The sequence below is a fragment of the Desmodus rotundus genome, chromosome 8, assembly GCF_022682495.2.
Source record: "Desmodus rotundus isolate HL8 chromosome 8, HLdesRot8A.1, whole genome shotgun sequence".
In the NCBI taxonomy this organism is placed as follows: Eukaryota; Metazoa; Chordata; class Mammalia; order Chiroptera; family Phyllostomidae; genus Desmodus; species Desmodus rotundus.
The window spans coordinates 14,681,314-14,696,093 of record NC_071394.1 but is presented as its reverse complement, the minus strand read 5'-3'; the positions used below and the strand labels follow the sequence as shown (position 1 = coordinate 14,696,093).

The 14,780-nt window shown below is 44.3% G+C and overlaps 1 protein-coding gene across 5 annotated transcripts in view; it reads right to left on the bottom strand.

The window, feature by feature from the left end:
- SAMD12 (sterile alpha motif domain containing 12) overlaps window positions 1-14,780 on the bottom strand; it is a 316,862-nt gene that overhangs the window by 79,952 nt on the left and 222,130 nt on the right. For 2 of the 5 annotated variants that reach the window (XM_053929275.2, XM_045181709.3), the window contains one exon: window positions 3,716-4,107. The exons of the other annotated variants lie outside the window; for them this stretch is intronic. Coding sequence is in view for 1 of the 2 variants with exons in the window: in XM_045181709.3 (XP_045037644.1) it covers window positions 4,100-4,107 (8 nt within the window). In the remaining variant the exon portion in view is untranslated. Of the gene's footprint in view, window positions 1-3,715; window positions 4,108-14,780 lie in introns of those variants that run through there. 5 annotated transcript variants of the gene reach the window in all.

Sequence of the window (14,780 nt, the reverse complement as noted above, 5' to 3'; positions counted from 1 at the left end):
TTGACTGCGCTGGATCCTCTTTCCCATCTTTTTTTTCCCTTCTGGAACTGAAAGTTGCAGCCACTGGGGAGTAGCGCTGTCGGGCGGTGCTTTCAGAGTACTTGAGGACCATCATAAACTACAATTAGTTCATAACAATTAGCAAGAAACAAATGCTTCTTAAAGAAGCACCCATTTACTTAAAATGATTTTTAATTTTATAATGACTGGTATGTAATCATAGCAGAACAGACCTATTTAGTTAGAAAAAATAGCTTCAAAGATGAGAGCACATTTAGTGTTTATTTGCTCTGGGGTTCTAATTACTTTGAAAACTACCAAAACTTCATATATGATTGCTAACAGCATTCACTAGCAGCTTTGAGGGAAGCTGACCCAATCTTTTTTTTTTTTGTTTAGTTCCATTAATATGGGGGAAATAAATAATAAATGGTATCAGGGGCACGTATTCGCTATATCATTATTACTTTCCTGCTCTGTTGCTAGTTTAGGTCCCTAGTGCTAGAAAAATAAAATAAAATAAAACCATACATGTCTTCCTGGCCATTTCTGAAATGAGACCGATGAAAAAAGACCAGCGAGGAACACTAAACAGGGTATTGTTTCTCTGTAACGTATTAGCAAATCCTCGTCGCTTCAATTGGATGTCATTACATTTCCAATGTGTGCGTGCATCAATCTTTCTTCTTTTCCTCCCATAGGTAAGATTCATGCACTTATTAATCACCTCACGACAGTCACTTCAGCAGTTTCATGTAGCAGAGTAAACCAGTCAAATCCTGTCAGATGTCTGGGCACGTCACATGGCAAACTCTGGATTCTGGGCAACTTGAGTCACTCTTGCCAATATAAGATTTTTCCAGAGAGATCCATCGTAGGGCCATCGAATGTATCACATCTGCCTCTGCTCTTCTCCTAGTTGATAGTCTGAAAGACACCTGCTAGGTCTCACAAATGTCCCCCTGAGGCCACCTCAGGAGGGGCTTCTCGGTGGCAAGCAGCTCAAAATAACAGGCAGTTAAATGCTCTGTTTCCCAAATGTAATTTGAATGATCGGAGGGGCTGGGGTGGCATTCAGCGAGCCCACACCTTCCTAAGGTCTTTGATGAGCAGCAGCCAACCTTCCATGCATTCACCGCAGGCTCAGGTGGTCCGAAAAGCAGGGCGCTGCCAGGTGTGATGGGGCAGTCATTCACTACGGCTTCTTCGCCTACCATACAGCTCGCCGCGTTCAGGGCTGCGGACCCTTCCTCAGTGGCCGTCCCAGATTCCAATTCTTGGTTACACCGTATTTCCTCATGTTACCACTTTCCTGATGCCAACTCCAGTCTGCTGAAAGTCGTGAAAGGACACAGTCCAAAGCACACACAGTGTGGGCTCAATTTCCAACTACTCTTTAGGTCTCTAACAGCGTGTCTGAATCACTGGCCAGCTTGCATTGAGATACAGAGAGTATAGAGTAGGATTCCAAATGTAGCTAAACTGAGAAAGAAGCAATCTTAACACAATTATTTATTTGAGAGAGGAGTCTTCTAAGCTCTTCTAGGTCTTGCCTGTTTCTGTGATCCAACAGATAAGGCTTAGGGGTGGCACTTTTCACACTGACGGGCTCACATAAGAAAGACTCCATGACCTGCAAGCTCTTACAATGGATCGACGAGGTAGGATTATGGCCCTTAGAGAAAAGCATGGCACATGAGACAAAAAATTAAAAAATGACCAATTTGTTATCGAGAAAATTTAAAGAGAAATCCAGAGAAGAAAATGGGTTAAAATGCTACTTATCTGTTCGGTCTTTCAGATGCAGGTGTACTTCCCCAATCTTGGAATTCATAGCATTTGAAAACTGCACAGCCCCCCAAGTTCGTAAAGTGACAGAGTGGTTTCGCAAAGACAGTGTTCACACCAGAAATCGAGAGGCCTCTGCTGCGGCCTGCAGTGTGCACTGAACTGTCCAGTCCTGGGCCGTCATTAAACCCCCACACAACAAAGGGGCTGGACGGAACAGTGGTCTGTACCAGTCGCCCCCCAAGGTGGTGGTGGTTCTCTGGGCACTGGTTTTGCTTTCGGTGATAGTCACCGACAGAGGTAACACTGGTTACTTTGTGCTGATCCAGTTCTCTAATGGGAGGATCCTGTTTCACTTAGTGGAAAAATCAATGTAACTACTACTTCATAAGTGCCATTGTCTTTCAAAAAGTAAAACTCGTAGGGAAAAATACGTTTTACAGGAGAACCTGGTGGTGGCCAGTATAGAAATGGTTGTACAAAAATCCCTTCCAGCTCAGGGTTTCTGTTCCTATAAATACACACACACACACACCCCCCTCATAATGTTCTTCAGTTCTTTTCCAGTATCTTTTGATTTCAGTGTAGAAGTTTTTATTTACTATCCCCGTGACTTCAAACTGCTTTCCCATTCAATTCTGTATCTGCAGAGAGAGCATTTTATTTAACCAAACCTCACAATTTCCATGGCTTACACACTCCTTGCTTCACTGCCCTAATTATTTTAATAAGCAGCTTAACTGAAATGTTGGCTTACATTCATATTTCAATTTAATTGTGTACCGTTTGTGGTGTGATGAAAACCTTCAGCATCCTTCCTGCTTGTGATGGTGTCTCCACGTGTCTGTTTGTTAGGGACGCGACCAGATAAAGTAACTTCACTGTATTACTACACACACATCTTCACTTTCTCATTTCTTTTCTCTCGCTCTCTTCTTAAAGTTTAACAATGCAAAGAAAAGGTCTCCAAGTTCCATCATTTCGGCTGTTCAGACGGAGAGAGAGGCAGCACCCTCGCCCAGGCCTGCGGGAGGGCCTAGATCCGGGGGCCGCCATGAAACGCCCGCAGAATGCCGCGGGTCAGCCACGCAGCCCACGGTGCCCATTCCGTTTGCTCTTACCACTCGGCAAACAGTCTTCTCAAAGGGGGAGAAACCAGGAAGTGGAAAAAAGAATGACATGGAAAGTCACTTACTAATCACAGTCCCTGGGGAATGGAAAACAGAATTCCCCTCACAGTCTAATTATTCTTCGGTATTCTCAATGAAACCAAATCAGGCGAGTTTCCAGTGTCTGGCTGATGTTTCAGAGGCTTGGATTCCATGTGTCCTTGGCTCTGAAAGGAAATATTTACTAACTTCCTGGAGCTTTCTTATTATCATGTATCACCATTCAGTTCCCAGAAAAATCTTCGTCATTTTTCTAACGTGGAGGGAAAAAGCTGGAGGAGCCTAAAGGGTCGGTGCGAACTGTCCTGTGTTGGGCTGGCTGCAAACCACAGTGGTGTGACTTCAGAATCCGGTATCAGGTCAACACTGAGCAGCTGACTCTTCGGTGACAACTTGTTGGGCACACGGCAAAGCATCCTAAGCATGTCCCTGCTTTAAGATGCAAAAGCGACTATACTGGTCTCTTTCCATCTGTGCTTTTGCACGTGGGTCTATACAAGAGAAAAATGCTACAGAGTGACGCTTCAGAAACTGAGTTCTATTGCCTACTATAAACTGCAGCATGCCTGAGTGACGGGATTTGGGTAAATCTAATAAAACACATTCTGGAATCTTTGGATCAAAAGCAGTATTTACAGATTCAGAGAAAATAAAACAGCAACAATACAATAATAGACACTTTTGTTCTGCACTGCTCTTAGGCCAGGCTAGACTTTAATCTAGGCCATTAAAAACACACACACACAGGAAACAAGCCCTTGAAAATTGAGCATTATTTCATTTAATTTATGCAGTGTTTGAAACTCGGAGACGCAAAGCAGCATCTCCAGGAACACACAGGTGCTGAAGGCGGAGGCCAGCTGCACATTTTCCAGGGACCCACAGGATCACCCAGCCCCATTTCCCTCCTTTGTCACGAGAGGCTGAAATTGAGAGCCACGGGATAGTTAGACAAGGTAAAAGAGTGAGTTTGAAGTGTTCAGGCTATGGATTTACAAACAGTGAACCTCGATGGTAACGATAACTGAAGGAACGATACTCTAACGGTTAGCTTCTTGTAGGCCAGAAAAATGTCAGTTTTGTTCGCCTCCATGGCGCCGCAGCCGAGCCACGCAATCAGTGTTTGTGAATGAAAGGACAATCTATAAAACTGAAAACAAAATATAGAAGTCAGTTTATGATTGGGTAGGAAATACACAGTTCTCCTGAGCAGATTTATACTGTGTCTCCTTTAGGATTACCTCAGTGAGTTTGCATTGACAAAAACACAGCCCACGAAAAGAGCCCTGCTGCAAATCAGAGCCAGACGCGTGCAGCTTGCAGCCAGTTGAACATGGGAAATGCAAAACACCCCTAACACGCAGTTCGATCACAGGTCCCAGCTGGTGATAAATTCTGCCCCTGGCTGCCCCTGGGGCTCAGTGCGCTTTCCGTCAACAAATCTCGACTCCCTTCACAGCCACCCTCAGGTCTGACACACTCAGGGTCCCAACAATGGATGAGATGAGGCCGGGAGAGGTGAAGGGCCATGAGATGGCAGAGGGAGGAAGCAGGTGCCCCGCACTGAGACTGCAGACCCACGCCAGCTCTGGCAAACCATCCTTACCCTCAGTTTCTTAGGCATTGAAGGCACATCTCAAAGCAGGTTGGAAACCCACGGCAAAGTAAGATTCAGTACAACCTACTCAGTTTAACAACTGGCCCTACATTTGGGGGTATCCTTATGTCCCAGTGTAATGGCAGCTTGCTTTCACGTCAAACGCACCCGCCTGCCAAGGTCGGGGCGGGGCGGGGGAGGGGGGGGAAACGCTTGCTCAGCAATGAGGCGTGAGCTGCCATTTGGGGATGCGAACAGAGCCTGAGTGCATGTCAGAGAGAAAGCTGTTTCTTGCAGACTGACAGCCAGGAATGCCATTTTCTTGTTCAATGAGTGCAAATCTTTTCATTTCTACTGAAAGGCTCTGGAGCCCCGCTGTACGTTGTGACTCTCCCCTCAGCTGCGCAGGCTGAAAAGACTGACACAGGTTTAACACGTGTGATCAACCCAGGTGCGCCCATGGTTGGTGAACGGAACCCAAAGTTAATTGTTCCCCTAGCGGAAGCAGAGCTGCAGGGGCTTGCTTCACTGGGAGCTGGGCGTGCTTCAGGCACAGGTAATTTCGGCTTCAGCTTGGCTGAAATTACCTGTAGTTACAGGTCAGGAGGGCCTGTTTCGGAAAGGTTCTTTCCAATGTGACATTAAAAATTTATAAATAGACCAGTACACAAGAGCGTACTTGTGAGAGGAACAGAGGGGTGGGATAAACAGGAACTTTACTTCTTAATAAAAGCAGAACAATGAAAAAGACAAAAAAAAAAAACCCTTTGTGAGTAACACGTGGAGTATGAAAATCATCTGGCATCTAACATCCATAATCAGAAGAAAACTCATGCATGGTCACGCCATGAAAGGTGGTGCTTTCTCTTCTGATCTGCTCTGAGCATCTGGTTGGGCCTGCGCACATTAATCTGGTTAAAGGGAGTTCTTGCAAATGTTTGGGCTCATCGAGTTCAGCAAGGCTGGGGTGCGTTCTCTTCTGTCTCGTGTATCGTCAACAGGACCACAGCAAAGTCTGGAGTTCCAGCAAAGCAGGAACTTCATTATGTAATTACGTGGGAGAGCAGGAGGGAGGACCCAGGTTTAACTTGCAGTTTTGGCAATGACAAAGAAAAAACCAAACCTTTCTTTTCTTCACTAGAAATTTGGGTAAGCAGGGCATGCAAAGCATCTAGACACAAAGGAAACTGACTTTGTCTAGGTCAGTTTTTGGCACATGGATTCGCTTAGATCGCTTCATTAGTTAGATACAACATAACATGAAATCAGAGAACTGGACTCCTTAACTCAGTGGAATCACAAGGTCAAGTTATTCCTTGTTGTTTGAGCAGCAAATTATTGGTAAAAGGATTATTTTTATTTTTATGCATTCATTTAATCTCTGTATTTATACACTTTTCTAATAGCTATCAGAAAAGTGCTATGATGCAAATACATGTTGTGATTCAATATATATAGATTGTATTTCTTATCATTCTAAATCTTAGAGACACTTTGGAGCTCTGAAATAACCAATATCCGCTTATTGGAAAACAAAACCATGTTTGAATCACACAATTAAACCCCAAATATCAATGAATAACAGAGATGCATAATTCCACATGTGAAAGTATCAGATGCCAGAAACTCAATTTGGTATTGTAAAGCCATAGCAATGTTTTATTAAATGAAACTCTAAGTCAGAAAATATATGTAAAATTCTATCATACAAAGAACTGCTTAATAATAATAATGATAATCACAGCTGCCATTTATGGTGCATTTACCAACCAGTTCACTGGGATGGGCACTGAGGGGATTCATTGAAATATAGGATCAAGTTCTTGCTCTTAACAAACTCAACATATAGGTAATAAAATGAAAGAAAGAGAAGAAGAAAACAACCATGACTGAGCATTTCCTATAGGTCAGACACTAAGGAAAGAGCACTGTGTATCTGTCTGATGCTCACAACAACCGTAGCAGGCCGGTGTCGCCAGGCTCAGGTTGCTGGTAAGGGCCAGGGTATCTCTCCCTCACCTCAAGCACAGGCCTCACCAGCTGCGTCGCCCAATACTCTCCACATCTCTGTGCTTCCCAACCCCCATTTTTCCTCCATTTCTCCAATGCACGGGGCTTTTATTCTTTGTCTTTGGACCTGTGTTCAAAAGGTTCCCGAGTAGGCAAGTGGTCAAATTCAGCAAGACTGGTGGGGACAGGAATGGGACGTGGACGTGTTGGCCGAGTCCAGACAAAGGGCGTGGGTTAGACACAGCAAAAGTAGCGCAGGCGATAGGGTTCAGGGATCTTCTGAAAGGCTCTGGCCGCTCCTGGCTGTGATGGAAGACGTGGGTCGTTCTGGGCCTACAGACTTTCCCTGCAGATGCCTAAGGAGTTCTGCCCCAGTCTAGTTAGGCTCAGAAAGACTGGGATGACCTCACTGGCAGAACCAGGTAGGAGAAGAACAGAGGTAAGCAAGGCAGAGCTGTTCCACAATGGACTTGGAGTAAGAGGAGAAGGGCCTCAGTCTCATCTAACACGAAACAAAGGATGTGTAGGTAGAGCCATCTAGGGACTGTGAGAATATGAGAGTCCAAGGAGACGGCAGTTGGAGAAGTTCAGGTCAAAGCCCCCCTCCCAGATGTACTACGATGGATCTGGGAGAGATCGGAAAGAGTGGCAAAAATCTCCTTGTGGCCTCCAGACACCTATTCATGGTGTCAGGAGGCTCTCGGAGCTGTGGCAAAAACGAAGTATAATGAAACCGATTTTACCGTAGGCTAATTGGTATAAACAAGTGTTAAGTTCCTATAGCATCTCATCAGCATTATAATGAAATGACATTGAACCAAAGGATGTTTTTCAAGTATCTGCTGTATATATCTTTTTGAATGGGAAGAGTGGATGGCAGATTGACTTAATCTTCACTCAAATTTACATAATAAAAGTTTCCTCAAAGCCTGGCCTGGTTCAGCTCCTGATCCTGTATTGAAAGTCACAAGCGTGGGGTAAATTGGGTAATCCCCCCTGCCTCAGTGACTTCATATGGCAAAGGCTCATTCCTCTTTCACGTGACAGTTTCCCCGTGACAAAGGCAGCTCTCTTTCTTCCACGCACAGACTTGCAGATTTGGGTGCCTTCCATCTCTGGGTGCCTTCCATCTCGGGCTGCCCTTTCATAAGCAGCCTCCACAGCGGCCCAGGAAAGGGAGAGGGAGAGCAGAGGGCCGTGCGGGGAATTCTGAGGCCAGATTTGGAAGTGGTATACACATGCCCCTGGCCCAGACCTGTCATTCGGTCCCAACCTAACGTCAAGCACAGCAGGGAAATGCAGAGTGTCTGTGTGCTCAGAAGACATGGGATAGCAGTGGTTCTCAACATGTGACCTCAAAGCAACAGAATCTGAATCAACTGGGATCTCGTTAGAAAAGAAAGTTCATAGGTTTTGCAGCAGACCCACTGAGTCGGGGGCTCAGCAGTCAGCATTTTAAGAGGCCCTTCTGGTCATTCTGATGCACGTTAAAGTCGGAGAACCGCCAGGGTAGGGAGTCATTTAGCCAGTCTCTTTCACATCTTTTTTGTTAATTTTATTTTTAAAAAACTAAAAAATTTTATTGTTTTGTTGATTTTTAAATGTTGCAGATTATAGATAGTGTATGTTCACAAAATTGTATGTATTCTGAGTGTTTATGCACTTACTCTACTGAAAATTAAACTTACAGTTTCTACAACGTGCGAACTTAAACATGGGTACCGCTTTTGAACTTAATGCAATACAGAGATATGTTTATAAGAACTGCCTGCATTTCTGAGCACTCATTCAGAGAGGCAAATGCACTTGTAAGCATTTATTTACTTCAAGGTTAACAGGCTTAAACGTGTCTCACCATGGTCAAGCCATTTGCAGAAACTCAAAACCAACAAGCCAGAGTAGAAACGCTACTGACAAATTAGAAGCAGGATCAGTTATTCTGACCCAGGAATAAAAACCCTGAGACAACAATGACAGAAAAATCTTAAGGCAAAGAAAAACTTTGGAAATGCACAGAGTGAATTGTGGTGGGACCTCTGGATGTGAACAATTAGCAAGCTGTAGAGGATGGGCAGGCCCCCCGACATGCGAACTGTGTTACCACTGTGAACACCGCCAAGAGTGAAAACACGAAGTACAACTACAGAAAGCGGTGATGGACGTGGCTCTCTGGACCTGCTGACTGAAACGTCTTCTGTATTATTGAAATGCTCACTGGGGACATGTCATTCAAAGCAAAAATCTACAGATACAACATCAGCTCCGCCATCCTCTGCCCATACATGGAGGCCAGCATGGTGACTGGCCAGAGTTTAATTGCGCACACCTAGAGATGCTTCATGAGCTGGCTTACTGGATTCATTAAGTGTCACATCTTAAAACAATAAGCTTATTCATTTGTTTATAATAGACACAAATCAACAAATGGCATTAATATCCCATTACAATTTCTATGTCCTGCTAGAATGGTATATGTCATGATGAATATATGAGTTTAAAATTATAAAAGTAACACAGGCTCACAGAGAAAAATGATCCATGCAGAGGATTACAGAATGAAAACTAGACATTCTCCTCTTCCGCATTCCTGTACCTCCCGGATATAACCATTGTCACTAATTCTTTATGTTATTCTTAAGAGAAATTTTCTATAAATAGAGAATGCTTGACCTGTATTTTAGGGAGATCTCATTGAAAACAGGTATCTTAATACGCTGTCACAAAGAAGACAAGGACAACACACTTAGAAAATGCCAGTGAAAACTAAGAAAATTTAAAAAGCTCAAGCTAGGGTCAAGCATAAAATAAGTATATAAATACACAAACGCTGGAGTATGGGAAAGCTTTTCAGAATATTTTCTAGTACCACATTGTTGAGCGATTTTGCTGGGGTAGATTAAAAGGGCAAAGGGCCAGAGGGAAACAAATTAAATCTGTATATGATTCATGGACGCCAGAGGAGGAGCATTTGGATGCCTTCTGGGGAAGAACGGGGAGCCTTGTTCACTTTTTTTGAACTTCTCAGGTCACACCTCACATGGGAAAGCTGGCATCTTGAATCTGCAGTCACATTCTTCTGTTCTTCTGACCACTCATTTATTTATGATCTACTTATTGAGGATCTACTGTGCGGCATTAGCTCTAATCTCAGAGAGCTTACACTGGAGCTGGGGAAAACAGGATGAGCACACATTTGGAGAATAAGCAGAGATGGTATATAAAAAGAGATAAACTGGATATAATTAAGTGCCAGCCAGCGTGGTGCCACGAGCAACACTTAATTAAATTCAGGCCATAATCCATGCTCTGGTTCGAAGGAAGGAGTCTCCTACAATTCCTTCTTTTCATTGTAACTTAAACCCGGAGTTCAGTTCAGTAATGTAATTTAGAGATGACTATATTTCCATTCTCACAAAAAGAAATCTGTTGTTCTTGAAGTGTGCATATGTGTGTGCTTTGTGTGTTTAAAAATACCTGTTTAGTTTTGGGGGGAGGGTGGATGGATTTGGTTGCATTTCGTGATTGACTCTTCAAATTTACTGCCTTTGGGAAAAGATGTCACAGGACCATACAATCTAGAGAGAGAAGCCTGAGAAATCAGCAGGGCCACTCCCTTGCCTCCAGGTGGGACGGAACTTCTGACTGATTACTTAGCCAAAAAGTTATGATGACATTCTCGTATATCTTCTCTTCCTGCATATGTTGAATCAAAGTATAACCAGGCATCTGGTATGGGAGCATTATAAAGCCATATGTGATGCTCACTAATACAAAATGCCTGGAAGGAAACTAAGTTAATACATATGGCTTTAAATTTACAAATGAAGACTCATCCATCATCAAAGACCCAGAATGCTCACTGCCATGACATAAAACAGAATTTAAGAGAGATATCTGTTTTCATTTGTGTATCATCCGCTTCAACACCAGCAGAGAGAAAGATGTGTACATTTCCTGGACTTGATCTGGGGAATGCACCACATTTTACAAAGGGATTAAAGGGCCGAGGTTTCTTAGACAAGACTATCTTGTGTCAATTTCATGTCAGAGGCAACTTATGTGCTAGAGTCTTCAAAAGAATAATATTTACACAATATGCCAAAGTCATAACCATTATTGGAGTTTCTTTAAAAAAATTATATGCAAGAGGCAAAATAGAAGACAGCTCTGGAATGCAATCCTGTGGTTATATATCCCAAACACGGTATGATTTCCTTTTCCGGGAGAAGGAGTATACGGTTCATATACCATCACCTCACATAACTGATTAGAGGAGACATTAACAAGAGAGTCTTTTTTTTTTTTTTAATTCAATGGTTAACAAAAACAAAAGAGGAAACAGAATGTCTTCAATGCTGGGAATATCTTCTTAGGATCTCAGAATGAAAGTCTCTCTCCTTTCCAATATTGACCTTTTCTGTGCGGCAGATGTTGACTTTTTTTTCCTGCCTGTGTTTCTAATGGAGCTTGAAATTAACATGGCTTTTTGTTTCCCTCCTAATTTGTGCGCCGCCTTCATCAACGTTGTGAGCAGAGTTATGGGGATAGCGTTTGTTTACTGCTTCTGTTGCACCAGCAAGTGGAGAAATGCAAAAAAATAAACACTGTCCTGCTCATCCCACTCCAGGTTAGATCCCCCTTCCATTCATGGAAGTGGCCTTCACTAAGCAGCCAATGAACTTCTTGAGTGCGAAAGCGAACAGCCGTCTTCAAGGGCTTATCCTTGACGACATTTCTGGGCTGCTTTTGACAGAGCTAAACATATCCACTCTCCTAGTCCTTGTTAACAGAGGCCTCAGAAACCCCACTTTCCCCCAGTCATCTCCGTCCTTCAAAGGATCCCTTGTGGGCTTCCTGGGCTTTCCCCTCTTTCTTCCTGTGTGAAATCACCTATTTCCAAGTTCTCAGATGCTCCCTTTATATGCAGAGGTGCACCGATTCCACCTGTATGCCCCTCCTTTTGCCTTTGCCTTTTCATTCTGAGTGATTCTTATGTTCCACGACCAAGTCAAGTGCAGTTTGGGAAAGGGGACGCAACATTTCTCCCCCCAGAAAGTGTTACCGTATCTTCACAACAGATCTCGGAAATGGAGTTTTGGTGTTTAAGTCTTCATGGTCTTTTGTTCCTACTGTTTTGTCCATCGGTCAACTTCTATTGCTTCGTTGCCAACATTCTCCCTTCCCATAAAGGGCTCTTATAATCAGTAAGTACACTTAGGAAGCCAAATGATACTCTTTATTTTTATGCTTTCTTTACCTTTTAAATATTATCGTATTTTTTAAAAAATATTATTTTGCTTTTAAATGTAAAATTCGGTGGCACTACGTATACTGACAATGTTTTGCAACCGTCACCAGTATCCGTTTCCAGAACTTTCTCATCATTCCAACGAGAAACTCTGTCCCCATCAAACTGTAACTGTCCATTGTGCCCAAGTCCCAGCTCCAGGTAACACCTGTTCTACTTTCTGTTTCCATGAAACCGTCTATTCCCAGTACCTCGTATCAGTGGAATCACACACTTTCTTTTGTGTCGGGCTTATTTCACTTGGCCTAATGTTTTCAAGGTTTACCCACACTGTAGTAAGTGTCAGGATTTTGTTCCTTTTTATGACTGAGTCGTATCCCATTCTGTCCACATCTCACGTTTTATTTATTGTTCACCTGTTGGTGCACGTCAGGGTTGTGGCTATATTTTGGCCATTATGAACAACGCTGCTGTGAACACTGACGTACATGAATCTCTCTCAGTCCTGGTTTGCAGTAGAAGGACCCTCTTTTGCAAGTTTCTCAACTTCATCCAGAAATAGTATCAGGCAAGGTTTCAATCATTAGTGATTTACCCTGGTCTGACGTTGGGTTTGGGAGCTGCTCCAGTCCCCTGTTTGATTTCAGACCCACGCTTTATTCTTTCGCCTGCTCTGTTTGCATGGAATCGCACTTCCCAGACTCCTGCACTTCCTCTGGAAGCCAGAGGGCAATCACATTTGTCCTCTGGCTTCCAGGCACTGTCAGCCAAAGTGAGGCACCAAAAGCAGATGAGAGGCAGAAGAGGGGAAAGGACAGTATATTTCTTCCTCTATCGCTTTGCTTCCTGTGCCATTTTGGGCAGTGGCTGCATCTTCCCCTGGCTCCAGCTCCCCCAGGAGAGCCCATTGGGGTTCCAAGTTCTGCCAGGAAGCCCTGGGCTCTAAGCTCTGCCTCCTCCTTTGTTCCTCCAACTCCAGGGAGGCTAGAAGTTTCCTACTATTGACGTACTCCGAGTTGCCTCACTGTTGCACTTAGAATATTCAGCTCCTCTACCACCTGTGCTGCCAATCCCATCTGTTAAGTTTCCTCTTCCAAATATACCTGGGATGGTTTGTGGGTTCCTCACTGGAACCTGACTGATAACCATCCTACTGGGAAAGAAGGTACAAGTTTCTCAGGAAGCAGAACCTGTGGCAGTGACTTCCAGGTGTCCCCAGTGTATCATCCACTTAACAGGATACTTAGCTGTGGTTCTATTTCCAAGACTCCCTGGCTGTATTGTGGCCATGAGATGCGGTTCTGGCCAAAGCGATGTAATCAGGTGTGTTGTGTGGCAGGTTCTAAACCTTCTCTAACAGTCCGCTGCTCCATCCTCTCTGTGCCATCTTCCCTACTACTTCTTCCTGTGGTTTGGAGCATGGATGTGACAACTGGATTCCACTCTAGAGCATGAGGACATGGGCCACATTCTGGGGAGAACAGAACGAAAAATTCTGGAAGGAGCCTGAGTCCTTAAGTTTGTGGAGTAAAACCACCACCCTGGCTTCACTCTTCCTACCTCTGAAATTTTACATGAGAAGTGAATGGAATTCTCTTTCGTTTAAGCTGCTGCTGCTTCAGATCTCTGTTTATCGCAGCCAATCTGAATTCTAACCACTTCAAGACCCAAATCATGAGCTTGAAGCCTGCCCCAGACTGCTAATGAATTTTCAGACACCTTTCCTTACTAAATTAAAGCAAGGTCTTTGACCTTCTAATCTTATTCTAAGTTTTGGCCTCCTCCTGTTGATACTCAAAATTGACCTATTCTCATGTACAGAGCTTTCAAAAAGCCTTATTCCCTTTAACAGCTTCTGCTTTGCTTATTAAGTTTTCTCTGGAAGGGAGGAAAATCCAGCTACTTACCAAGCCCATATCCAGCCTAGAAAATGATTAGAGTCTGGGTGTTAGAGAAGTTTTAATTAAAAGCCTGGGAACATTGTTCCTCAGGTATTAATAAAGCCAGCAAAACGGAGAGCCAGCGTGGCCTAACGCCACATGCCAGGCCGTTAGTGCCCTGGTCGGCAGCCCCTCTTCACAGAGCTGACGGGCTGTGGCTGAACCTAATGGCTGCTGGGCACAGATAAATCTCACCCACATTTTACCCAAGTGGGCGTCAATTAGAAATACGGACTTCTAGCACGGTGCTTCCCAAACTTTATTGTGCATGAAAATCACCTGGGGGAACTTGTCTGAAATGAAGAATCCCAACCCTTCTGCTCATGATTTAGTTGGACTGGGGTGGGGGCCATGAACTGGCCTGTGGAAAAGGACCCCAGGTGCCTCTAAAGCACATGGTCTATGGACCACAGTGTGAGAGACCCTGCTCCTAGCGAACTCATGCGTATGAAGCAGCCACCTGTGGAGAGGGCCATCATTAGCTGGGGGAGAGGCTGAGGACCATTAACTGATGCTCTGTTAGGTGTCTTCCAGACATCATCTTAGTTCACACTTACTATGTCCCACAGCACCATTACCATCACCTTGTTCTACAGCAAGCAACCCGAGGAGTCATGCAACTTGCCCGAAGTTACAAAGCGGCTTCTAGGCTGGGCTGTGTGTGGATATATTGGTTTTTTCCCCGGTTTAGCTCTGTGCCCTTCCCCGTCATGCTCTGTCCTCCTAGACTCTGACCTGCGAGGACCGCATCACAGAACCCTCTGCCTCTGGCTTCCTGTCGGGGTGCGTTCTGCCAATGGGAAGTGCTGGGAGGACTGGGGGTTGGGAGGAGAGTGAAGTCAGGGTATTTATTCCCCAGCCTCCTTCTGTGCAGATAGCCTGCGCTACCGTCCCTTGACCCGAGGTCACAGCTCGTCAGTGACTCTTGACACATGACTGTCTCCTTCCAAGTTCTGGTAACAATTCCCTTCTCTTGTCCCTTCAGGGGCTGACAACTGGTTTCCTTCTCTTTCTTCTAACTAGGAGGA